At 42.0% G+C, this 27,524-nt stretch overlaps 1 protein-coding gene across 3 annotated transcripts in view; it reads left to right on the plus strand.

Annotated features, from left to right (window-relative positions):
- Window positions 1–23,297: 23,297 nt before the first annotated feature.
- Window positions 23,298–27,524, plus strand: part of FXR1 (FMR1 autosomal homolog 1) — a 66,230-nt gene continuing 62,003 nt past the window's right edge. For 2 of the 3 annotated variants that reach the window (XM_054040469.1, XM_054040471.1), the window contains exon 1: window positions 23,299–23,403. In XM_054040469.1, coding sequence (XP_053896444.1) covers window positions 23,353–23,403 — 51 coding nt within the window. In that variant the 5' untranslated portion in view covers window positions 23,299–23,352. Of the gene's footprint in view, window positions 23,404–27,524 lie in introns of all 3 variants that reach the window. The other variant, XM_054040470.1, reaches the window with a different exon arrangement.

Consider the following 27,524-nt stretch of genomic DNA (forward strand, 5'->3'; position numbering starts at 1 on the left):
AACAAATTGTCCTAGTCAATGGGAGCCATCAAGATTCTAAACCACCATTAATGGCCCATACTTTGCATAATTACAATAGGACTTCAGAGTTATACTTCATATTTCTAGCTTCAGATACAAGAATGATACATGCATACAAAAAGGAGGAATATATTCAGTAGGTTATAACTTTTATTATGATACCTTCCAAGAGACCTTTTGCATAAAGCATATTCCAGTTACTACATATTCACACTCATAAGCATATTTCCATAAAACATATGGAGTGCAACGTCACACTATGCTAGAGAAAAATTTCTGGTATAGCATCTATGCTCCATCAGAGTAAAGATTTGCTCTAGTGAAGGTTAGTGTCTCTGTCAGCTTGACATCTTAATCCGATGGCTCCTGTGATCATGTAATTTAAAAACCGATTGTAATGCAGCCGCTCAAGGGAGCAAAGATAAATGCCTTTTCCAGCTGCAGAGCTCCTATAGCATTCAGGGGCAGGCACAGAGACAAGGGCTACTACCAACTTTGCCTGGGGGATCATGGCTGTGACAGTGATCTTACTGACCTAACAAGGTGATCTTTCTGAAGTTCTTGTTTTACCCACAGTGCAGCTTATAGACTCAGCTATAATCAGTCTCATGGAATTTAGTGCACAACTTACTTAACTGGATTTTAAGATGAGTATTTAATTTACCCGTGGATACTCCCTAGACACTTGCCTCCCCCAAGATAAGTCTTGTGGCTTTCGTTTTTGTGAAAGAGAGAGCCCCACTTCTGCAAGGCTCTGCACACTGCATCACTGGTCCTATTTCCTACCTCTTCCAACACTGCCAATTACTCTCACCTCTCCCTTCATCTCCATTCCATTCCATGCCTTCTTCCATCCTCTCCATCCCAACATACCATATGCCTATCCTCTCTTCTTTCAAATTCCTCCTGAAATTCTGTGAAACATACAAATGCTAAGCTGTGTCAGAAAAATGCTGTCACTTCTCCATTATAGCACACAAAACAAAGCCCCTCTAGGAGTAACCCATCCAATGATTTTCATGTCTGATTTGTGCCAATTTTTTCAGATTTGGGTGGCTAAATTATCTAATGGGTGCTGCAGGTAAAGCGCCCCTTCAAAAATCAGGATGTTTATTTAGGAGGCTCTATTGAGGAATGTCAGCTAAGCTGCCAAACTTTAGGTGCCCAAGTTAGAACAAGAAACAAATCAACATTTTCTATGTCTTGTCCTGAGGGCAGCTTTTATTTTTGACTTGTTAATAGGCTGCAATTGTAACCCATCCTCAAAAATTCAAAAAGCAAGACAGCATAAACCTTAGCATAAGCTTCCTCCCCAGGCTTGGCTCTTTTAGGAGTCTCCACAGAATCTCCTCTGTCCAAGCTCCCTAAACTGCATCTATCAGCATGACTCGGCAGTAATTACCTTGTACCACAACCCAGGGTTTTAGCACCTGAGTCTAGTGTGACTCAGCAAAAGAACCGAATAAGATACAACCGAATTTGCTCCAACCCCTCAGACAGAGACAAACACCTACAAGAGCTTTATCAAGCATTCGTAAAACTACAATACCCACCTGGGGAAGTGAGGAAACAGATTGACAGAGCAAGACGGGTACCCAGAAATCACCTACTACAGGACAGGCCCAACAAGGACAATAACAGAACACCACTGGCCATCACATACAGCCCCCAGCTAAAACCTCTCCAGCGCATTATCCACGACCTACAACCTATCCTGGAAAATGATCCCTCACTCTCACAGACCTTGGGAGGCAGGCCAGTCCTTGCTTACAGACAACCCCCCAACCTGAAGCAAATACTCACCAGCAACTACACACCACACCACAGAAACACCAACCCAGGAACCTATCCCTGTAGCAAACCTCGTTGCCTACTCTGTCCCCATGTCTACTCTGGCAACAGCATCAGAGGACCCAACCACATCAGCCACACCATCAGGGGCTCATTCACCTGCACATCCACTAATGTCATATATGCCATCATGTGCCAGCAATGCCCCTCTGCCATGTACATTGGCCAAACCAGACAGTCCCTCCGCAAAAGAATAAATGGACACAAATCGGACATCAGGAATGGTAACATACACAAGCCAGTAAGTGAACACTTCAATCTCCCTGGTCATTCTATCACAGATTTAAAAGTCACTGTCATTGAACAAAAAAACTTCAGAAACAGACTTCAAAGAGAAACAGCAGAACTAAAATTCATTTGCAAATTCAACACCATTAATCTGGGCTTGAATAGGGATTGGGAGTGGCTGGCTCACTACAGAAGCAGCTTTTCCTCTCCTGGAATTGACACCTCCTCATCTATTATTGGGAGTGGACTACATCCACCCTGATTGAATTGGCCTTGTCAACACTGGTTCACCACTTGTGAAGTAACTCCCTGCTCTCCATGTGTCTGTATATAATGCCTGCATCTGTAGCTTTCACTCTATGCATCCGAAGAAGTGAGGTTTATACTCACGAAAGCTTATGCCCAAATAAATCTGTTAGTCTTTAAGGTGCCACCAGACTCTTTGTTGTTTTAGCAAAAGAACTGTGCATTCCTACACATGTTCTTAGGGTCAGCTACCCTGTTACAGAAGGGATATCATCAGGTAGTTCTTTCCCAAATTGTTATACATGGTAGTTTAATATTGTTATAAATCCAGTGGGGACTGGATTTTTTAAATAATTCTAAATGTGAATTATTTTTATATCTACCAATTTGTTGCTTGTAAACTGAAACCAAACCAAAATAGACATTATTTTTGAAGCACCTTAAAACATTTATGCTTTGTTGTGGCAGCATCAGCTATTCGGCCATCAGAGGGGGCACAACCTAGCTAATAAATCTCCTTCACAGAGTTGGGTTGCCATCACTGATGGTGCTGATATAAAAAAAGAAAATGACGCTCACCCTCAGTGTCTTGCATTCATAAGAAACCCTAGAGAAAATATCACAGATAAACAAAATTGGCAGAAGAAGTTTATTTTTAAGTTTCTAAGAGGTTATTTAAAAAAATGCAGAATAAAAAAATAATTCTTAGCATGCAGAAGAATGCAGACTTAAAATGCAGACTTGCTCTGAAAAGGGAATAGGTAAAAACAGCACCTTCTTCCTCAACAGCTCTGCGCTCCAATGGTGCTGGAACAGTTTTTATAGTGGGGGGTGCTGTAGGCAGAAACTATATATTTGGGTTGTTATTACTACTTTAAGCCAGGGGGTGGTGAAGCACCCCCAGCACCCCTAGTTTGAGCACCTATGCTGCTCTCTGTGTGTTCAGTCTTACCTGCTGACTTTTATGATAAAAATATGTTTTTACTGCTTTATACATCAGTTAGCCTTGCAGGGGTCAGTACAACTCAGAGGGAATGAGTTGGAGTCTATGCCCTTTTTTCCCCCTCATCATCAGAATTTTTCACTATTTTTTTCAGTCAGTTGCTCCTGCCCAAATGCACTGAGGGGAAAGGCCATTGCTTATGTGGTCCTGAAAATGATATTTGAAGAAATAGGTGTTGCACAAATGGAACTGTAGGCCTAAAATGACATGCAGAACCTCTGTTGGTGGTGATGCTACATCAGAGGGAAAGAAGGAGTTGCAGATCCCAGGTTGAGTTGCACAGCCATCAGTTAGAGAGAGAAATCTTTGTGCCTGTTAACCAATCAGATTTTGTATAGAAATAATTGAGACAATAAATATGGAGCCACAGTGCCAGATTTTACAGATCACTGTGCAGAGCAGAATCACTCTTTAATAGTTCATGTAAGATGACTTTCATTTTGTTAAAGAGAAGCCAAAGCTTTGATGCCACTAGACATCCTTGGAGGGACTTAGATGTAGAAATAATTTGTATATTGTTAATTATTTCTCCTCTGTTTTAGGTTTCATGAACTGGTTTATTTGTAAGTAGAGGATAAAGAGATCAAACAGCTTCTAGGTTTCTTTTCTTACTTTACATTTATTGTTTTGGAGGGGGGTTAATGACTAATAAAGGGTGAAATTCATACCTATCAGAGGGACAGTGCATGCCTACATATCTCCTAAGTGGTATTAGACCTTGTGCTGGATCACTGCACAGCAGAGAACTTCATCAAAGTCCTTTTTTTGGTGGCGGTGGTAGTAGTAGTAGTCTTATGTCTTGGGACAGTCTGGGTAATGATCTAGGGTATAGCACTGTGTGTTACCAGACCAATTAAAAAGGGTATTGTTTCTGGCAAAATGGCATTTGGTTGTGTAAATTCTATCACCTGTGCTTGAAACTGATAGTTATCACCTATATATACAAAAATGAGTGCTTCAGAAATCCTCTGTTATATATGTCTCCCCTCCACACTCTTTCTTGAGAACCCCTACCAGTATATGTTCCATTAAAGAACATTAGTGTTGTTCTGACCAATTTGATGATGTTAACAATAAACTTAGTTCTTGTGCCCTTTACTCAGCACATCAGAATGAGTCTATTTTCCCCCATCACTCTGAACAGGATGAGTTAGGAAGAACTGAACCTCTGCGGAAGTAAGGGGCGGGAGGGAAGACAGCATTATTTGAAGCTTAAAAACAGTAAAGCAAGAATGACAGGATTTTCATACAACTAAAAGATTATCTTCTTTAAATTTCTAACTCTCATGTTTGCTCTTTATGGGTAGATTGTTAGAGCATATGTTCAGCTTTCTCAAGAGGCATTTAGGACTTCAAATGCAGTAATAAATTAATTTGCGAGATAGAGGCAATAATGAAGGATTCCATTTCAAATCACTGACATGCAACTTTTGTGGAATTTTCAAACACTAAAAAATATAAGTGACAGCCTCATTTATTTATATAAATGAACCCACTGATGAAGGAAGGTACAAGATTGACAGCATTAGAAAGGGAAGCTCTCTTTGTATCTGTAGGAGAGATATTGCTTACATAGCAGTAGTACAAGCTTTCCTCCATGTCACTTCGCCACCACACTGTCCTAGCAGGCCCACCTCCACAATGTGAAGGTAGTTCAGCCACCATGTGTATCCAATCCTTTGTTTCTCTTCTGAGATTACCAAAATTAGTTGCAGTGACATGGAAACATGTCAGCTAAGAACTGAAACCACCAGTTTATTCACATGGCCAACAATAGGGACAATTTTCTCTCAGTATCCACCTAAGCTAGATCATAATTAATGAACTGCTCTGTATCCTGTCACATAGTGCCTGAGCTATCCAGTTTTCTATGACATCAATGTTATGCCAAGAGCACAGCAGTCTCACAACCACTAAAGAGCCATTTACTTGTAAAGAAGTGTAAGAATCATCTCTCAGGGGCTAAAAGTGTTAAAGAAATGCTTAACAGTATATTGAGTTGGCAGATTCTTAGGCTCAGATTACAGAAAAACATTAGCAGTGAAAGTCCACAAGACTTATCCTAATTTATCAGATTACTTCCTCAGAAACTCTTCTTTTGAACTGCTCTTCAACTAAAGAACAAATGTATAGACTTCAATGCTTAATAAAGCTAAAAGCTTCTCCCTGGGGTAATTGAAATTTTTCCATCAAAGGGTGGATAGACCTGGTTGCAGCTGCAACAAAGAAGAAACATATAAAGCCAAGTGGAAAGCAGTTAGACAGCATTGGTGGTACAAGACCATTGAACATGGTCTTGCTAATTGGAATCTATAGCACAGGACATTCCACTACATGCTGGGCAAATGACCCTGAAAGTTTCAAGTCTATCTAGTATAAAAAAAAGTTCAGATGTAAAAATAATCATACGAATGATGGATTCTGTATCCTTGAATGGGCATAACCAACCAGAGATCTGGGTAACTGGCAAATTTCTTTTTTAAATAAGGCCCTTTGAGCCCCATATATGCATCTACTTTCACAAGCATTTCAAAACCTGTCTTCTAATAATTTCACACAGAGCTTTCAGAGAAGCAATGTTCAAAAGAATAAAAGTAATGAAACACAGCAAAGTTTTACATTTTTATTTCTGCACTTTGGGAAAATTCCTATTGAAGACACAAGGCAGTTCAAATTGGAATTTCTTTACTGCCAACAAAAATGAGTAACTCTTGATCTAACGAAAAAATTACAGAGATTGAAAAGCAGAGATGGACTTGGAAAATGTTTCATTTACAGCAGGATGCAGCCCTTATTGCACTTGTATTTCAAATTGTTATATCTGTGGAGACCTAAATTGCTCCTGTATAGGGGTTTTGGGGGCTTTAGGGCTTTCTGTCCCTGAGGAACTCTTATAGGTAGCTAAAATCACAGACTTCATCGTTATGAAACTGGATAAATTTTGTTCAGCAATGTCCTTATTTTAACTGGAAATAAAAGAACACTTAATAATAAAACTGCTTATTTCTGTCTTTTGTCTTACTTAGACTGTAAGGTCCTTGGGGCAGGGACCATCTTTTGTTCTGTGTTTGTACAGTGCCTAACACAGTGCGGTCCTGGACCATGACTAGTGCTCCTAAGCACTACAGTAATACTACTATTAATAATAATAATTTTCAAAATATTTGGTATACAGTTTAAATGGTACCGTCAAATGGGCATGGGCACATCCTTTTAAAGGCCCAGATCCTACAATCTGATTTATGCAGGCTCACCCTTATGTCCTGTGGTGGGGTGTACAAAACATGCACTGGAAGGGAAGGGGTTAAAGAGATACTCTAGACCCAGGCATTCCCACCCCACTGCACCTGCGAAGCTTGCCCAGGTTGGAGGAGGAGTTTAAAAAGAGTAACTCAGGGCCGGGCAGGCAGTGGAGATAAACTGACCTACGCTCAGAGCTCCTGAGAAGGAGCACCACAGGAGCTCTTGCTGGTTGAGGCCTGGTGATAGGGCCCTTACCAAAGCAACAAAGAAGGGGCGTGAGGTTCTTTGAAGGTTAGCAACTTTATTTTAGTGTTTAATTCTTTACTGTACCCACTCCTAGCTTCAGAGCCCATGCTTCAGCATGTGCCCCAACTTCTGAGCACTGTGTACAAAGTATTTTCAGAGCACTAGAATTAGCCCCACCATCCAACTCTGTTGACCCAGGCTGGGAGACTCACCCCTGTGGGCTCCAAAATGCTGTGTAGACATACCCTAAGTGTTTCCAGGAGCAGGCCCTACATTAGACAATGACAGAACAAAAATGTCACTACATAATGGCCATCCACACAAATACCCATCTATACCCAGATGCTTCTCTCTTTGGCCCATTAGCCATCTCTCTCTCACTTCCCCTTATCACCTCCATTTTCCCTGTCCTTTTCACTCTGGTCCCATCACTTTCTTTCCCTCCATTTACCATACATCACTTATCTGTCTCTTCTTTCCCCACCTTCAATCTATCTTTTTATCTTCCTCTCTTTCCCCCTTTCCCATTCTTTCCCACTCACTCACATATTCCCGTCTTTCCTCATCAACGTTTCCATTCCTTTCTCTGCTATTCTTTTTCCTCCCTTTCCACTTCTGTTTTCATCTGCTGTTCCCCATCCTCTTCCTCTCTTTGTTCTCATCTTTGCCCCCTTTCATCTGCTATCTCCTCTCTGCCTTTCCATTTCTCTTCTCCCACGTTTCAGCTCTTCCCACTAATCCCTTCCAGTCCCACTTTTTGATAGTATCTTAATGTATTCTGTCTCTGACACTAGACTTTTCTCCCTCACTGTCTTAACTAACATTTCACATGCTGAGCACAGGAGCTCCTTTCAGAAGTACCAATTCAGCACAACAGGGGAAAGCCCAGTGCTGGAGGTATTATTCCATTAAGATAGGCTAGAACCAGTAGGTATGGAAAATTATGGAGCATAGTGCAAACTGTAGTTTAGAGCACCAGCAATTTTTAGGGCTAAAATGATGAGTCTTGGAGCAATGAGGTGCTTGTGGTATCAGGAAATACAGTTTTTAACATGCCAGACAGATGACCTAGAGCAGTTGCTACCAGCACAACAAAGTAGTAATAAAAGGAGTGGTTGTATTCTGAAGACATAAGGTTCTGAGTACTTGTGTAATAATGTAAAGGGAAGCAAGAGACCAAGCAAAAAAATTCGGTCAGTTTTGCAGTTTTCAGCAGAATTGCCTTCTTATAACTGAAGTAGCTTGCTTCATTAATCCTCTTTTTAATCTTATCAAATAGATACACAGTGGAAAACACCATTCTGCTAATCTTACAGTATGGTGAGGAAGACAGAGAAAAGACAAGAAAGTGGCCAGATTCCACCTCATCATCTTCAGCTTGATTGCAGTTAACCTGATACCTCTGCAAAGCCAAATGATTATTCAGAACAAGATTGTCTAAGCTAAGACAGCAAATACTAGAGCCACTGAAGCCATATTTTAACCTCTTGACTGCTAATTTCACTGCAGGACAATGTATACTATGCACTTTTGCATCTAGCAGTGGTACTGGGTGATGGGCAGTGTATATCTGTGACAAGGTGATTGCCCATAGTGTTTTTGAAACACCTTGAATATAAATGTTTTATCCGTAGCCTTTGACTATTAATGGTAAATCTTCTCCCCCAAATATCACTGAAAAAGTTCAGCAGGCAAAGTTAACATCAAATAGGGCCAATCCAACATCCATTAAAGTAATGAAGAGTCCTCTTGACTTTAATGGGAATTAAATAAGGCTAATATTGGCAAACCAACTTATACTGAAATTCTTCTTCAAGTGATTGCAGATGTCCATTACATTAGGAGTGTGTGTGTGTGTGTGTCTTGTGCACCAGTGCCAGAGAGTTTTCCCAAGTAGTACTCATAGTGGCGACCACACCTGTGATTTGGTATCCCTCATGCTTTGAGCCAAAGGCATAAGGGCAGAGCCGCCCTGACAAAGCTTCAGTTCCTTCTTATCATTGGTGGTCAGTGTGTGCTATTAGCTCATTCTTCTGCAAACAAGCCATTATAGTTAATTCTTGTTGTTAGTTAGTGGTACTCATTTTGAGTCCTTGGACCTTCTTTCTTCCCCCACCCTCTCATTTAACATTTTCCACTGTTAGTAGTTAGTGGACTGTGGGCTCTGCCTGGTACCAGGAAAGCCTGTGCCAGGATCCCCTGGCTTCAAGCCCTGCTCTGGTGTCACAAACCAACGCCCATGAGCAACCCTCACTCTTGCTGTCTGAAGTGCTTGGATAAGTGTTGTGTCAGGCGTAGGTGTGTGATTTGCTGATGCTTCAAGACAAGAAGTAGGAAGCAGAGAGAACATCTCAGGTACCTCCTTGTGGAAGCCACTCTTTGCCTGGCATCAGTACCACCTCGGTCAGCTAAAGGGAATTCCTCTCCATCCTTAGCTTTGGATAGAGACAGGAGGAGCTCCCCTTCACAGGAGCAGTCCTCAAAGAGGCACAATCTCTTGGGGCACTCTTGGCCTCTGAAACCAAAGAAGAGGATGACTTCCACGTTGTCAGAGTTCTCTTTGTGGGACTCCTCAACCATAGAGGCTAGTCACTCTTGTAACAAAGGTAGAGTGCACCCTTCGGCCCTCCACTCCCTGGTACCACATCCTGGGGCTCAATCAGGCCAGAGTTGTTGATTCTGGTTCCTGTGCTGGGACCATTGAGGCTGGTTGTTTCCTTAGCACAGCCCATGCTCACCAAGGGGCAAAGGCCCTTTTGGTGCTAACCACCCTGGAAACCTGTGCAGCTGCAAAGAATCTGCTGAGCTTCTCAGGCCTGTCACACATGGTGCACACATTGGCTTCCATGTTGGAATTTGCTACGGCGTCAGTGACTTCAGGTCTGGTCCACTTACAGCAATCTCGATGCCAGCTCCGAGACCAATGGTAACTGTTCTGCCTCAGCACATATACTGACAGCCAGGAAGCCCTCAACGTTGTCGCCGATGCAGGCCTGTCATAGATAATGGTTACACTCTCCAGCAACACTGCCCGGTTCCACTTCACCCTGGCCTTTGGATCATCTTAATTACTTGTTCTTTCTTATGTTTAACCAATAAAGTTTTAATTTAAATAAATGCTTTTAAGTATTTACCAAATCACCACATATGAGCAAAAGCTCTATTTAAAATTAACTTCAAACCTATCTATTTAATATTAAATAATTTAAAAATTATAAATACCCCTAACTCTTTACGTCTTTAAAATCAATATTCATACAACATGACCCATACTTCTACTGAAGATTTGAAATGTCCAACCAAAATTAGAGTTGTCCTCTTTCACCATCCAATGAGGGAACAAGACATCAGCTTTTCAGTTCTTGCAACTTGGACTGGAATTTTCCAGTCTCTTTATGCAGCACATTTTGTCACACTAGCCTGTGTAAGACAAATTAGGCTGTAAATGTTGGTAGAGCCACCTTAGGACACTGGCTGGTTTGCTCCAGTCAGCAACTTACCTCTGCAAGTCACTTTCCATGGTCCTTTTTGTGGTGCATTCCTTGGCTAACTTTGCAATTATGCTTGTTCAAGTTTGTTTCTCCATCAGCCCTCTGCTAGTTGCTGAAATGTCCAGTTTAAAGCTCATAAAATTTATACAAAATCTCTCTATATTCTTTGATGGTCTTTAAACTTGTTTAATAGTCCATTATACAATGCAAAGACACTTCAAGAACTCTTGTTCTCTAGCAGATCAGAAAGCTGTATAAATGTTCCATTTCTGTTCTCTTTGTTTTAATAACATTGGTGGGACCTTGGTATGAATGGCTGAGTTGAATTTGTGCATTATTAACCAAATAGTTACATTTCTGATTCTTCCACTTGGAGACCAGCTGTCCTTACAAAAACAATATTTGGTTTCAGTTCTTTTTATTTACTGCTTCTTTCATCACAGGTACATTTCATTAACTTGATAGCATAAGCATGCTTGATTGCAAATATTAGCCTTACTTCTTCACTTTATTACTTAAACTAAAGAAATCAATATGAACACAACCCCTTTCTTTCCCAAGCAGGATTGCCTATGAGGTAAACCATGTCATTAAAGTTTACAATATTTTGCCCAAAGCTGATCAGTTATAGCTGACATCCATTTTATACTTATAACTTTATTTAATTGCAATATTAGATTCCATCAAGTTCTGTTTTCACTACTGTATCTAGCACATCATAGCATATCTTAATGTTTGATTTTTTTTTTAATTCATTCATTCACAGACAGGGAAAAAGGGGAAGTCTCTTTTAGCTGCACCAGCGGTACTTTCTTGCAAAAAGGCTGCAGCAACTGTGAATTTCTTCAGACTGTTGAAGAAATCTAGCCATTAGATCTTGGGTTTTTATTCTGTCAGCGCTCTGTTCTGCCTTTTCTAAAAGGCCTTGTTGCCTGGGCAATTCTTAAATAATAAAAAGTCACAACTTTGGGGCCTTAGTTACTACACAATACACCCAGGGCCTGCCTTCTGTGGAAGATTTTCAACTGAAGATTGTGGCACAAAGAGGAAGTTAAAAAAAGAAAAATGGTGTGGTACACACTTGTTAGCAATTATTGTTGCAGTATCCCTGAGGCTGGTTCTAATTAGATTTCAATGCTTGTACACTTTAGTTATTAATAATTATGATCTTTATTATTTTACTTTAAAATAATATAGCATTGGAAACGGAATCAGAGCTATTCCCGTTCACTGATACGCATAGCTTCAAAAGGACTAAGAATAGAACAATATATTGTAATAATATGGAAGTTAAAATGTAATATACGTGTTGCATGTTATAATAGAAATTTCAAGAAAGCCAGTCTAAAGGATTAACAGAATAGTTGGAGCCTGCATCAGCATGCTCACAGTGTTAGATTCTAAATTATGTTACGTTGCTTTCTAAAGATCTTTTCGACAGAAGGGTGGGGAAAGCCAGTGGGGCACAAAAGGAATAAATTACATTTATCCCTAGCATAATTTAAAATAATTATTGCTATCTTATTTTTAACTGTAAAAGGTTAAATTCCACCCCCCCAACACACACACACACACACACACACAATATTAAGGTAAAGCCTTGTTAAGAGTGACAAACAAATTCAGAAAAGCTAGGAAGTTCTCAGTTTAGTTAGCATCTACCTCTAAGCTATGCCTCAAGACATTACTTTGTTGCCTGGAATAAGTCTTTTATTTTGGTGAGCACGCATGTCACCTAGTGGCTCCTGAACAAATGGGTGAAAAGTTGAAACTCTTACACATCTGAGCTATTTCAGTGTAGATGAGGAGCACAGTCAAGAAATATTTTCTTTTAACATTGGTACTTCAGGCCTTCATTATATGGTTGATGATGAATTGACTCAATCACTTTCTCTTTTTAGATTCCAGCAACAGCGGCCAGCATATAATATGCCACCTATTGTATTTTGTGAGTTATTCATATCCTCTTCATTTTCTAAATTGAGTGAATTTGAACCCTATATCTGTGAAATATTTAATGTGGGTGAATTTATGTAAGTGTGTCCCCTCCTACACCCCAGTCCTGATCCCCCTCCGAACCCTCGGTCCCAGCCTGGAGCACCCTCCTACACCCCAGCCCCACCCTGGAGTCTGCACCCCCCAGCCAGAGCCTTCAAACCGCCTGGGACACCAATCCCCTGCCCCAATCCAGAGCCCCCTCCCACACCCTGAATCCTTCATTTCTGGCCCCACCCCAGACCCCGTACCTCCTCCCACACCGCAACCCCCTGCCTCAGGCCGGAGCCCCCTCCCATACGCCGAACCCCTCGGCTCCAGCCCAGAGCCCCCTCCTGCACCCCAACCCCCATATCTCTGGCCCCACCCCAGAGCCCGCAGCCCCAGTCCTCACCCCCTCCCACACTCCAGCCCCCTGAGCCAGCCTGGTGAAAATGAGCGAGTGAGGGCGGGGAGAGCGAGCGACGGGGAGACGGGGGATGGAGTGAAGGGGGGGCATCGGAGCAGGGGCAGGGCATGGGCAGGGCCTCGGAGGAGGGGCAGGGCAGGGCATGGGTGTTCAGTTTTGAACAAGTAGAAAGTTGGCAACTCTAAGAACAAGCAAACAAGCCATAGACATTTAACCCACTTCAAAGAGGAGTGAGCAGGGATTGTTTTTCATTGCATCACAGAGGTTGCTAAGTGGTAGCTATGGTTTATTGAAAACTGTGTTAAAATTACAAGTTATCGCTTTAAGTTGCATAGACTATAACAGCAGAAGGGACCATTGTGATCATCTACTCTGACCTCCTGCACATCCCAGGCCACAGAACTTCACACACTCACTCCTGTAATGGGCCGATAACCTCTGGTTGAATTGCAAGGGGTTTACTGGTCCTGCTTGCAGGCTAGGGGGCTTTGTACAGAAGTGTGTGAGATCTGTTTTTTCAGCAGTCAGTTGGTGAAGAACCAACACAGAGCAAGGTGAGTTGAGTTGTTGTGCCTCTCTGCCTTATCGAGCAGCTTGCTTTGTCTCTCTCTGGTTTTGGGTTCTTGGGGTTCTAGATTCTAAGAAATAAAGTAGTATTAAGTTGCAATCTTCCAAAAAGAGTAATTTAAAAAATCTAATATCTTTGTGTTTTTACCATAAATGTAACAGTAGCCTTTTCATGTGTAAAATGGAATGTAAAAACAAGATCATAACACTTTTGGTTAGTAAATGAAGAGACAAGTCTGAATTTGTCTGCACTCTCAATTTTGCCTAAATATTTCTGCAAAGAAAAATATGTTTAGACAGTTTGCTCTTGTTTTTAATAACAAAGCTCTGGGACTATGCCCAGTAAAATGCAACAGCTCCCTTTCACTTTCCTGGAAAGGCTTGTAAGTCAATGAAGACACTAATATCTCTTGTAACAGAAAGAGTTGATCACCTTGTAATAGGGTGACCAGTTGTCCAGATTTTATAGGGCAGTCCCGATTTTTGGGTCTTTTTCTTATATAGGCTCCTATTGCTCTCCACCCCCGTCCCGATTTTTCACAGTTCCTGTCTGGTTACCCTACCTTGTAATATATAACAATAATAAAAGGGTTCTTTTTATTTATCTTCTTATTTCTTAGCCATTAGGGTACATACAAGTCAAACTTTCAAGTTTTTCTCTACAGCCATGGGGGCTGGGGGGGAGAATCTAGTGTGTCTTTAAAAATCAGTTTGGGACCACAGACACTAAAGTTCCTTAATCAATCACATATGGTTATTGCATGAAGTCACTAGAGCAGAGTTAAAGTTATTTGGGTGCCCTATTTGAGTATTTCTATACTTTTAATGTTTGGATTTAATTTAAGTTTAACTTAAATTCTGAATTTCCTGGGTTTATAAGGGTGATTTTTTAAGGTAATTACAATATCCCTGTGATTATTTCATCCATATAATTGGTATCTTAACTCAATTTTTTAACGTAGTTTTTGTCAAGGTATATTTTAAAAAACCCATTATGTAAATGACTAGTACTCCCAGGAGTAGTCTTATTGATTTATATGGAACTACTTTTGAGGAGTGAGATTTACAGGATTACATGTAGCGTGAAAACAAATTCTTTGGGATCTCACATAATGAAAAATATTCTACAATAATTAGTATCTTACATTTAATCAGTTTTATGCCATTTCTAATTCCACAAATCAGAATCCTGCCCCCTTTTCTGTAAGCACTTGCTCAAATGTGAAAAAGAAGTTACAAGTTGGAGATCCAAAGCTGTGCTCCATGAAGGCTCCTATGTCTTAATACAGTGGGGAAGGTTTGTGGAATGAAGAGCCTAGTCCCGAGCCTCTCCCCCACAGCCACGCCACCGTGCGGGCCACGCTCTGGCCCACCGCTCCCGCTGGGCAATGTGGGGAGCGCAGCTGGCTCTGGCCAGATGTTGCGGCTGCGAGCTCCTTCTGTGGTAAGGGGACAAGGAGCAGAAGTTGGTTGGATAGGGGGTGGGAGTCCCGAGGAGGCTGTGGATGGGGTCAAGGCAGTCAGGGGACAGGGGGGTTGGTTGGGTTGGAAGTTCTGAGGGGGATAGTCAGTGGGCGGGAAGTGGGAGGGGGTGGATGGGTGCAGGGGCCAGGCTGTTTGGGGAGGCACAACCTTCCCTACCCGACCCTCCATACAGTTGCGCAACCCCAACGTGGCCCTTGGGCCAAAAAGGTTTCCCATCCCTGATCTATACCATCTCTGACAGGCGTTTGTCCAACCTGATCTTAAAAATCTCCAATGATGGAGATTCCACAACCTCCCTAGACAATTTATTCCCGTGCTTAACCACGGTGACAGTTAGGAAGTTTTTCCTAATGTCCAACCTAAACTGCCCTTGCTGCAATTTAAGCCCATTGCTTCTTGTCCTATCCTCAGAGGTTAAGAAGAACAATTTTTCTCCTTCCTCCTTGTAACAACCTTTTATGAACTTGAAAACTGTTATGTCCCCTCTGTCTTCTCTTCTTCAGACTGAAAAAATTGGGTTTGTTTAATCTTCCCTTATAGGTCATGTTTTCTAGACCTTTAATCATTTTTGTTGTTCTTCTCTGGACTTTCTCCAATTGGTCCACATCTTTCCTGAAATGTGGCACCCAGAACTGGACACAATACTCCAGTTGAGGCCTAATTAGCGTGAAGTAGAGCAAATAATTACTTCTCATGTCTTGCTTACAATACTCCTGCTAATACATCCTAGAATGATGTTTGCTTTTTTTGCAACAGCGTTACACTGTTGACTCATATTTAGCTTTAGAGCCACTGTGACCCTCCCTTTCCGCAGTACTCCTTCCTAGGCAGTCAGTTCCCATTTTGTACGTGTGCAACCTATTGGGCTTTGCATGGGGTTGCAAGATTTGGCCCACAGTGAACAACAGAACAGGAATTGATACTCTTGAGAGTGCATATGTCAAGAAATAAAAGTTGTCTTATTAAGGTTTCCAGCTGAACTTTTGGTTGTGTATCTAAACCAAACCTTTAAACATTTTGAAATTAGACCACTACTATTTTAAAATTACTTTCTTTCCCCCTGTGGCAGGGTCACTGCAGGGCCCTCTTGGCTCCCGCTATGCTAACAAAGTGGGACAAAGTTCCTCCTCTATCTTGGTGGGTCCTGGGCTTATTGGCGGATTTTCTTGCCTTAGAGATTCACCAGGTGAGTTGGGGAACAGCCCAGAGACCTTCCCCTCTGGAAGAACCCACAGTCCAGGTCAATTGGGAGGTTTGGGGGGAACCCAGGCCCGCCCTCTACTCCGGGTTCCAGCCCAGGGCCCTGTGAACTGCAGCTGTCTAGAGTGCCTCCTGTAACAGCTGCATGACAGTTGCAACTCCCTGGGCTACATCCCCATGGCCTCCTCCAAACACCTTCCTTATTCTCACCACAGGACCTTCTTCCTGGTGTCTGATAACGCTTGTGCACCTCAGTCCTCCAACAGCACACCCTCTCAGCTCCTCCCACTCCCCCCACAAACTGAAGTGAGCTCCTTTTAAAACCCAGGTGCCCTGATTAGCCTGCCTTAATTGATTCTAGCAGCTTCTTCTTAATTGGCTCCAGGTGTCCTAATTAGCCTGCCTGCCTTAACTGGTTCTAGCAGGTTCCTGATTACTCCAGTGCAGCCCCTGCTCTGGTCACTCAGGGAACAGAAAACTACTCATCCAGTGACCAGTATATTTGCCCTCTACCAGACTCCTGTACCCCACTGGTCTGGGTCTGTCACAAAAGTCACTCAGAGACCCTGGGGTTGAGTAATGACTGGAATCATTTATTTACAGGTTGTGCTCCTGCCACCTTTTCACCATACACAGCTTGGGTTCTAGTGTCTGCCCCCAGGAGGGAAGAGCTATTGCTCTACTTCTGCTCCCTCACAGCCTTATATATAGCACCAGGCTAATTGGTGAATGGGAGACAGCTGCCCGCCCAATTAGGCACAGGTTTTCTCTAGCCAGCTCCCATTTACTTCCCTTAATGGGAGCTGGTGTGACAGAGAGCTGAGTCAACAGTTCTTGCCCAGTACCCTGTCACACCTCTCCTATAACCCTCTTACTATCTTCAGATGCCTCTTCACTTCCTATGTTTTAGCTGGAACCAGATGCATTAAAATACTTTCATGGTGCTTGCAACCTAGGCAGAACAACAATTTACAAAAAAGCTCAGGGGAATTTTTTTCTTAAGATTTCCACCCTGTTTTCTAGACCAAGATGGCTTCTGATAAGCATTCAAACTTTAGATGTTTATCTAGACTTAACCAGTTACTAGTAAAAACTTTACATAAAACACAGACTGAAGTTACTTAGGCCCTGATTAGGCAAAGCACTTAGAGACAGATTATTAAAGGTATTTCGGCACATATAAATCCCATTGAAATTAATGGGAGTTAGGCACCTAGGCAGTTTTGAAAATCCCACTAGGCACCTAACTGTACCATTAGGCACCTAAATACCTTTACAGATCTGGCCTTTAATTACTATTGTTGGATTAAATTATGCTACAGTACATTGAAAGTTTAGCCTGTGATGGGCACTATTCATGGTAATTATTGCAAGCTGCCTGCTTGTTCTTAGAGAATAAAAAAGAAAATTCATGAATCGTCTTAAGTTTCTGTTCATATTTATACCAGTGCAAGTCTGGAGTAGCTAAATTGACTTCAGTAGTCACTCCTGATTTACAGTAATCTAAATGAAAGCGGAATTTGGTGCTGTCATCTTCCTCAGTCTGATTGCTTCCAAGTGGCTGTCCAACCTCCTGAAAACAGCTGCCCTGTGCCCCATTCTTCCCCAGCTGCAGCAACCTGCCGCACTAATAGTCTGTAAACAAGCTTGTCCTTTTAAACACCATCAAGTGCATATTTTCAGCAAAACAATTTTAATCAGTCAAATTCACATGCAGATTACATTGGCTCAAGCCAATTCTTGTTATCATTATTGACCAGAACTGTGCATAATATTCCAAATATGGTCAGACTGATGCTTCTTACAGTTCTAAAATAACTTCATTTGATACCTTAATTAATACACAATGGAATTTTGTTTGCCATTTTTACTGCTGAGGATGATGCCTAATATTTAAGGTTTCATTTTTACCCCATGACACAATTTTTTCCAAATATTGAACACTGAAACAATGAATAGCTTCAGAAATATTATTAGACTTCCCAGAGAAGGTCTTTAAACAATTCAATTTTTTGCCATTGGGTCTTTGGTTGCATAACTGTTTGTTACATAATATTCCTTTTGAGCCTCTCATAGCTTGATCCTCCAAGATGCTGAGTGCCCTCAACTAATGGGAACCGAGGGCACTCAGCACCATGCATAACTGGACCCTTATTGCCTCTTTTTATGTCACAAAACCATTTAATAACCAGCCGAGATTTGTCCGATAAAGATTTATCCAGTATTTCTTGTAGTTAAAGGTTGAAATGAAATTAATGTGACTCAGTAAAAAGAAAATATTTATGCATGTGAAAGGTCTAAGGAAGATGCAAATCAAGCAGCCATTGTATCCCTAGTACTACCAGATCCTCAAACAAAAATTTGAAATATCTGAGTGGAAAAAAAAGAAAGAAAAGTCTTCTAACCTGCTGAAAAAAAATTATGCTCACATGATAGCTAGAGACATAAAGGGTAACAAGAAAACATTCTACAAATATATTAGAAGCACGAGGAAGACCAAGGACAAGGTAGTCCTGTTACTCAGTGAGGGCGACGGCGCGGGGAAGATAATGTGGAAATGGCAGAAGTGCTAACTGACTTTTTGTAGTTTTCACCAAAAAGGTTAGTAGTGATTGGACGTCTAACATAGTGAATGCCCGTGAAAATTAGCTAGGATCAGAGGCTAAAATAGGAAAAGAAAAAATGTAAAAGGTGTCTGCTGGTGAAGTTTCTCAGAAAGCAGGTGGGAGAGCTACAGGAGGAGGTAGCTAGGCTGAGGAGCATCGCTGCCCATGAGGAATTCATTGAGAGTATTCATATGGAGCTATCCAAGGCTGAGGAAGCTATCCAGCTAGAGAAGACTGTCATGCCAGTGGGAGAAGAGGATGTGGCTCTGTCACAGGGAGGACACTGGCTGCTGGCTACTTCTGGCAGTGCCACAGCGGGCAGTGCTCCAGCCTCATTCCCAACCCACCCACCATAGTGACGAAGAACTGTTATATTGTGAATGCCAGTGAAAATGACAAATAGAGAAGAACTGATTGAGAATTTGAAAATGGAAGGCAGCTTAGGTGAAAGTGATCATGAAATGGTAGAAATCATGACTCTAAGGAATGGTAGGAGGGAAAACAGTATAATAAAGATAATGTATTTCAAGAAGATAGACTTTAGCAAACTTGGGGAGTTGGTAAGTAAGCAAGTCTAAGGGAAAAACAGTTCAAGAGAGTTGGCAGTTTTTCAAAGACACATTATTAAGGGCAAAAGAGCAAACTATCCCATAGTGTAGGAAAGATAGGAAGTATGGCAGAAGACCACGTTGGCTTAACCAGGAGATCTTCAATGATCTGATCCTCAAAAAACAGTCCTACAAAAAGTGGAAACTAGGTCAAATTACAAAGGATGAATATAAACAAATAACACATGTAGGGCAACATAAAGGGTAAAAGGGTAGCAATAAAATATTCTATAAATACATTACAAGCAAGAGGAAGACCCAGGACAGGGTAGGCCCATTACTCAATGCATGCGCGGGGGGGGGGGGGGGAAATAATAATAGAAAATATGGAAATGGCAGAAGTGCTAAATGATTTTTTGTTTCAGTTTTCACCAAAAAGGCTAGTAGCAATTGGATGTCTACCTTAGTGAAAGCAAATGAAAATGAGGTAGGAGCAGAGGCTAAAATAGGGGAAAAACAAGTTAAAAATTACTTAGACTAGTTAGATGTCTTCAAGTCACCAGGGCCTGATGAAATACATCCTAGAATAATCAAGGAGCTGACTGAGAAGATATCTGAGCCATTAAAGACATGGAAGATGGGAGAGATTCCAGAGGACTGGAAAAGGGCAAATAGAGTGCCAATCTATAAAAAGGGAAATAAGGACAATCCGGGGAATTACAGACCAGTCAGTTTAACTTCAGTACTCAGAAAGATAATGGAGTAAATAATTAAGCAATTAATTTGCAAACACCTAGAAGATGATAAGTAACAGCATGGATTTGTCAAGAACAAATTATGTCAAACCAACATAATAGCTTTTTTTTGACAGGGTAACAAGCCTTGTGGATGCGGGGAAACTGTAGATGTGGTATATCTTGACTTTAGTAAGGCTTTTGATACTATCTTACATGACCTCATAAATAAATTAGGGAAATACAACCTAGATGGAGCTACTATTAGGTGGGTGCATAACTGGTTGGAAAACTGTTCGCAGAGAGTAGTTATCAGTAGTTCACAGTCAAGCTGGAAGGGATATCAAGTGGGATCCCACAGGGATCAGTTCTGGATCTGGTTCTGTTCAATATCTTTATCGATGATTTCCACAGTCATCTTGGTCAACTCTGAACTGAATTTGAACCAACCATGGTAGATGCGGATATCTAATGCACAAATGGAAAATCAAGGACTTCCTGGTGTGCAAGTGTTGTTCCCCAGAACAGACCATCGAACATATCACTACCTACTGCCAAATTTTCTAAATATGAAGGAGGCACTACTGCAATAAATTCTGCTACTCCTGATGTAGCTATTTGGCTCGATCAACTTCAGCTGAAATTGTAGTTGCTGCTCTACACCAGCCAGATGAAAGAAGAAGAATAGAGAGTACACTTATAAAGTTTGCAGATGATACCAAGCTGGGAGGGGTTGCAAGTGCTTTGGAGGATAGGTATAGAATTCGAAATCATCTGGATAACCTGGAGAAATGGTCTGAAGTAAACTGGATGAAATTCAATAAGGACAAATGCAAAGTACTCCACTTAGGAAGGAACAATCAGTTGTAACCATACAATATGGGAAATGAGTGCCTAGGAAGGAGTACTGCAGAAAGGAATCTGCGGGTCAGACTGGATCACAAGCTAAATATGAGTCAACAATTTAACACTAGTGCAAAAAAAGCAAACATCATTCTGGGATGTATTAGCAGGAGTGTTGTAAGCAAGACACGAGGAGTAATTCTTAAACTCTATTCCGCGCTGATTAGACCTCAACTGGAGTGTTGTGTTCAGCTCTGGGCACCACATTTCAGGAAACGTGGACAAATTGGAGAAAGTCCAGAGAAGAGCAACAAAAATGATCAAAGGTCTAGAACAGGGGGTCAGCAACCTTTTAGAACTGGTGTGCCGAGTCTTCATTTATTCACTCTAATTTAAGGTTTCGTGTGCCAGTAATACATTTTAACGTTTTTAGAAGCTCTCTTTCTATAAGTCTATAATATAGAACTAAACTATTGTTGTATGTAAAGTAAATAAGATTTTTAAAATGTTTAAGAAGCTTCATTTAAAATTAAATTAAAATGCAGAGCCCCCCGGATGGCCAGGACCCGGGCAGTGTGAGTGCCACTGAAAATCAGCTCGCGTGCCGCCTTCCGCACACGTGCCATAGGTTGCCTACCCCGGTCTAGAAAACATGACCAATGAGGGAAGATTGAAAAAAATTGGGTTTGTTTAGTCTGGAGAAGAGAATACTCAGAGGGAACATGATAACAGTTTTCAAGTACATAAAAGGTTGTTACAAAGAGGAGGGAGAAAGATTGTTCTCTTTAACCTCTGAGTATAGGACAGGAAGCAATGGGCTTAAATTGCAGCAACGGCAGTTTAGGTCGGTCATTAGGAAAACCTTCCTGTCAGGGTAGTTAAGCACTAAAATAAATTGCCTATGGAGATTGTGTATATTACAATTAGTTTTCTAATATATGAATGAGAGAACATGATTAGTATTAAGTGTTATAACCATCAGCAGCTATGAAAAGGTAATTTTTATATGTTTAACTAGAAGTTTAGATACTTGTCTGAGATTAGTAGGCAGTTTCTGAAATTTTAACCTTTCATCTCACAGAATACACATTAAAAAAAAATAACATCAAACCTTTCACATTCATTTGACATTTTGTAATTGCAAGGAATCTGTTCTGTTTTAGAGGTTGAGATAAGTATTCATTTAGGCCCCATATTGTGTAGTGCACAGAGTTGTATGCATCATTTCCCAGACTAAGGGTTTTCTGTGTGAATTTGGAGAGCCACCTCTTCAGCCCCTTATGTGCCTATTTGGGAAAAGCCCGCTGCAATTTGGGGAGGCCAGGGCCCCATTTGTATGTGTGGGAAAGTCCTGCCCTCCTGTGTCTGTGTATATACACATAAGCCTTTTTTCTTGGAGTCAGGCCCTCCTGTGTATTTAGAGATCCTCCCTCTCCTAGGGATTCTTGTTTATATTAGTGTCCACAACGTGTAGGTGCTTTTCCAACACAGAAGACGCAGCCCTTACCCCAAAGTACATGTAATCCAAAAGGATGAAGACAGACAAGTGGTTGAGGAAGAAGGGAACATACCATACCAAGTGAATAGGATGATGACAGGCATAAGGCTTATCAACTTTGAGTGATTTAAACATACTGGATTCCGCTTCCTTCATCTTTCCTCCATCATTCAACACCTGCTCGTTCCCTCCCAGCAACCCGCAACTCTGCTTCCAGTGGTATGCCTCCCCCTTCACAACATTTGATCCAACTCTTTGGCAGGGCATAAACAATCAGTGAGTAAACAATACAGTGTTGTGGGAGTGGTGGAAGAAGTGTGGGTGGGTGGGAGGTGGTGATTAAGGGATGAACAAGGTAGCCTGCTGTCCTGTGACTGTGGAAGGCCCCCTCTCCAGGGTGGGGAAGGGAAACAGGTTTTCGGGATCTGATCGTGAAGGGGTAGTGCCCAGGCGAGACTTAGCCTCACTCTTGGCGGCTGTAAACAGACGGGGTGGGGGTGAGCCCCCATCTCCTGGGGCTCAGCCAGCTCCCGCCCTGGCGGTGGGGGCGTGGAGGGAGTTGCCCTGCGATCCCGCGTGTGGGCAGGAAGCGAGACCCTTCTCCTGGGGACCAGCCAGCCCTCTCCCGGGTCTGGAGCCCCGCGGGACTGAGTTCGCCCGGGGTATGGGCTAGGCGGGGTGGTTAGGGTTAGGCCTCGCTTGGCGGGGGAATGAGCCAGCGCCGCGCTCTCTGGGTGGCGGCACCGAGGGCGCTCTGGGGACAGCCCTTGTGTGCGTTAGGCGTCAGCCCGCGCCCTGGGGGAGCCCGTTCTGCCGCTCCCCGGGGCGGGCGAGGGGGACTCAGGCTCGCCCAGGGCGCGAGGGGAAGGCCGGAGGGGACCCGAGCGGGAAGCGGCAGCTCGGAGGGGCACAGGCGCCCCGCCCGGCGTGAGAGGGAATTGGCCGCTCCAGCGTGTGGGGAGGGGCCGGGGAGCCGAGCGGGAACACCCCGCCCCCAGTGCGAGGGGAGAGCGAGCCGAGCCGAGCCGGCGCCGCCCCGCGGTGGGTGAGGACTCGGAAAGGGAGCCCGGAGAGGGCCCCCCCCCACCAGCGGTGACAGTTTCTAGAAGCCCGTCCCGGCGTCCTTTGCGGTCTCAACATGGAGGAGCTGACCGTGGAAGTGCGCGGCTCCAACGGGGCCTTCTACAAGGTATCGGTCCGGGGCGGGGGGCGCCAAGCAGAGGGAGCGGGGCGGGTAACGGTCTCCGTGCCCCGGTCTCGGCCTGTCCCTCTCACCCAAAGAAACCGTTAGGGTAGTTTCGGGCCCGGGGCGCGGAGGGGGGGGGGGGAGGCAGGTGAGAGCGAGGCGGGGCCTGCGGGGCAAGGGGGTGTGTGTGGGGGGAGGTTTGCTTGGGTGTAGAGGGGAAGGGTGGGCTGGAGGGAGTGCGAGTGCTTGGGGGGCGCTGGGAGAAGGGGGTTGGGTTGTGGGGTGGGCTGGGTGCTGGGGTGGGAGGAGACATCCGTGTGGGGTAGGGTTTGAGAAGGAGTTTGGGGGCGTGTAGATGAGGTTTATTCTCAAGGGATGGGGCTAGGACCTTGCAAAGTGGAAGGGGGAGCCTGGTTTCATCGGGCCTGAGGCAGGTTATCAGCTGACAAACGGAGACAGATTTCTTCCTTTTTGGGGGGTGAGGGTTTGGATTATTCGAGGGATAGAAGCTTTTTGTAGGAGTGTGGATTAAACTGCTGAAAATAAAAGCCCATATAATATAATGCTTAGGGACTTGGAGTTTATTTATGTCATCAGAAAGCTTCCTTCACCACCACCCTCCCTGGTATGCCAGGATGTTACAGGATCAATACAAAATACTCTCAGCTGTTGCCTGTCAGTCTTTTTCCCTAAGCCAGGCCTGAGATGTTTGAGAATCCCAGCTCTTTTTATAGAGAGAGAGTCCTCTGTGCTCCTTTGCAGGAGGGCTGATTGCAGCCATCATTGTGAACACTCACTTTATGCTCTGCTCCCTGTGCACTTAATTTCAGGACTCCCTTAATCACTTACATCTAATCATAATAGCCCACTATGTAAGACAGTGATTTATTTGCCCTTTTCATGAGTTTCTGTTGGTTAGGGCTATAGATTTACAGTCAATATCATATGGTAATAGGGTGACCAGATAGAAAGTGTGAAAAATTGGGACGGGGTAGGGGGTAATAGCCACCTATATAAGAAAAAGCCCCAAATATCGGGATTGTCCCTATTAAATCGGGACATCCGGTCACCCTATATGGTAATTGTATAGTATGTAAACACAGTTGGTGTTCTAAGGATCATAACCAGCTGATTTTACAAGTTTCAATCTTTTAATAGATAGCTGTTTGATAAACTAGTAAGAGGGTCTCTGATAGAACTTACTAGGGAAAATTGTATTTCCACTCTTAATATGTAGTGTTGAAATTTTTATTGAGATCAACAGTGTTGTTAGACTTTGACAATTAAAGGAATTTTAAAAGTTTTATTGAGATTTTGAAAGTCTCATCAGAACACACATTAAAATCCTTCATCATAAGAGAAAGATTCTTTTAAAAAAGAGAAGGGAGCCTTTTCTGCTGGTTAGAGTAGTCAGGAATTTTATCTAGATATTATTTCTGACTCTGCCATTGCCTTGCTTTGTGACCTTGGACAGTTTACTTAACTATGCTACAGTTTCCTCATCTGTTGAAGAATACGGGGGTTTACAAGAGTGTTATGAGGTACTTTAGAATCTTTGGATGAAAGGATCTGTGTAAATTCAAAATTATCATCATACAAAGCCTGCTTTATAATCTGGAATGATGAAGTATCCCTCCAAGTAAGTGAGAATTGGCAGAGCTGAGTCTGTACCATATTGTATTTAGCACTATGAAGAAGGGTGGTTAATGGAAGTAATGGGCCATAGGGAGGTGACCTATAAGTGGGTTTTACTTAGAGCTGACCGCCAAACCGGTCATTTCTATTAACTGAGATCTGGGGAAAGGATAACATCTAATACTGAATGTAGTCCAGTTATTAAGAGTTAGGTTTATAATCCGAAGAATTATAATAATGATATGCATCCGAAGAAGTGGGCTGTAGTCCACGAAAGCTTATGCTCTAATAAATTTGTTAGTCTCTAAGGTGCCACAAGTACTCCTGTTCTTCTGTTTATAATCCAATTTCTTTCTGAAAGCTGGGGTTGAGATGTATTGAGTTAAGGCTTTTGGTCACCTTGTGATCCATATCTACACACCCTTTCAGAAGATTCTGTTTTGTTTCGGTAGATAAATATGGTGAAATAACATCTGCTGATGGCCAGATCTGGTTGGCCTAAAGAGCTGTTGCATGTTAAGCAAGCAAAGGTTGCATGCATGTCTGGGGATCTAAATTGCTTAATTTTTCTGTCTAGGGTTTAGAAGGGAGGGAGGGAGGAATCAGACTAATGCTTTCAGCGTCCCTGGGTAGTGATAGAATAGCAAGACTTACAAGAGGATCACTATCTCAGGTAAGGTCAGTGTATGGAAGGCATTACATTTTTCTTCTGAAGGGGGAAAAAAAACATATAAGATGACAGGATGAAACTTGAGGGTTCCATTCAGTGTCCTGGATTCAGACTTACTATTACAGTATACCTCAATCATGTCATGAGATGTGAAACTTACCCACCGTGCCAGTAGATACAAAGCCAAGCTAATAATTGTGTAAAACAAATAATTCTTGTGTAAATGACTTAACTGCAGGTAAGCTATAATCATGTGCTTACAAAAATCTTTAATATTAAATCAAATTTGCCATGTTTTACTGTAGTTAGTGCTGTACTCTTTAGAGCTATGAACATGGCATCAATAATAGCTTCTCTTGTCCCTCACTAACTGCTCTTCATTTGCTAGAATTTTAGAGTTCTTCATGTGTGCATTATAAATGACATAATTTAGTAAGGAAAATGGTTATTGTACTTTTCTAAAAATAGAAAAGATCAAAATCTATTTTCCACAATATAAATCAATTTATTTAAAAGGGGTAACTGGTTATGGTGTATGCTACAAGAGGGATTTCTTGATGGTTAGCTCTTGTAATATAATAATCTGATTTAACTCTAAACCATTAACCTCCAAACCAATTTTAAATATCTTTTGAAATAAACATTATCTGACAAGGTTTTACTAATCATTTTTACTTTATCCAATGGACAGAGAGTACTCTTCTCATCTTACTCCCCTTAGAAGGTTCACAAATTAAAGCCCTGGTCCCTCAAGTTGTTTCATGTGGGCTGCCTACATGGAACAACTTGTAGGATTGGGGCCTAAGGTATGGTGAGGCCAAGGCAGATAATTTGAACACTAGGTAAATTAATCTTTTCAGGATCATTCAGATGAGCATTTAAAAAAAAACCTGGTTTTAATAGCGTGGTCAAAAATAAAGAAACTTAATGCTACAATACCTGTTGCAATCGTATTTTGCCATATTGCTTGTGTGCATTTAATGGCATAAACAGCAATGCAAAATACTACTTATGTACTAGGGGGCCACATTGTAGTTACTGTAGAAACTATACTTTTGCATTTCCTGATTTAAGTGCATTTGTATTCTCAATTATTATTTGTTAACTGTAAGATCAAAATAAATTTTGTTGATAAAATAAAGTTGACATATTTTTTGAAGGATTATTTTTTATCCAACACACATTTTTAATAACTAGACTTGCATGCTGAAAAATAACACACAATGGACCAAAAATGTCCCTAGCATAAGCAGGTGCAACTCCCTGTTTACCAGTGGAAATAATATGCACTTATACCCAGGCTAAATTTGAGCCAGTATTGACTAATGCTTCAGGTAGTCATAGGAAAGTTGTGTATGTACCAGATGTCATTCTGATTCCCCAGGAATTCTGTCTAAGAAATGACCAGTAGCAGTAAACTACCAAGTGGGGCCAGGGTAGATTATTTCTTTATCTTAAATGTTTTAAGATATTATAATAAGGTTAGGCCTTAACGTATTTTGTATTAAGTTCATATTTCAATTTAAACAGGTTTATTATCGAAGAGAAAAGCTTAGTATTTAAATAACAATAAAAATCTGATTTAAATTTTAAAAAATCTGATTTTTAAACTTAAAAAAAAAAAACCAACCATCCATTTTTATCCACCCTGAGGAGGGTCTTTTTATTTGTGTATTACATGAAACAATTCTCACATAAGTGGCAATTATAAAAATACAGTGCTTAGGCATTAAAAGGCTTAAGGGTTTGGTAATAGTATTCAGATCTTTTGACCTCAACATCAGAGCTTCAGACACAACCCACAACACTACTTACCAAG

This window comes from Malaclemys terrapin, chromosome 9, assembly GCF_027887155.1.
Source record: "Malaclemys terrapin pileata isolate rMalTer1 chromosome 9, rMalTer1.hap1, whole genome shotgun sequence".
In the NCBI taxonomy this organism is placed as follows: domain Eukaryota; kingdom Metazoa; phylum Chordata; order Testudines; family Emydidae; genus Malaclemys; species Malaclemys terrapin.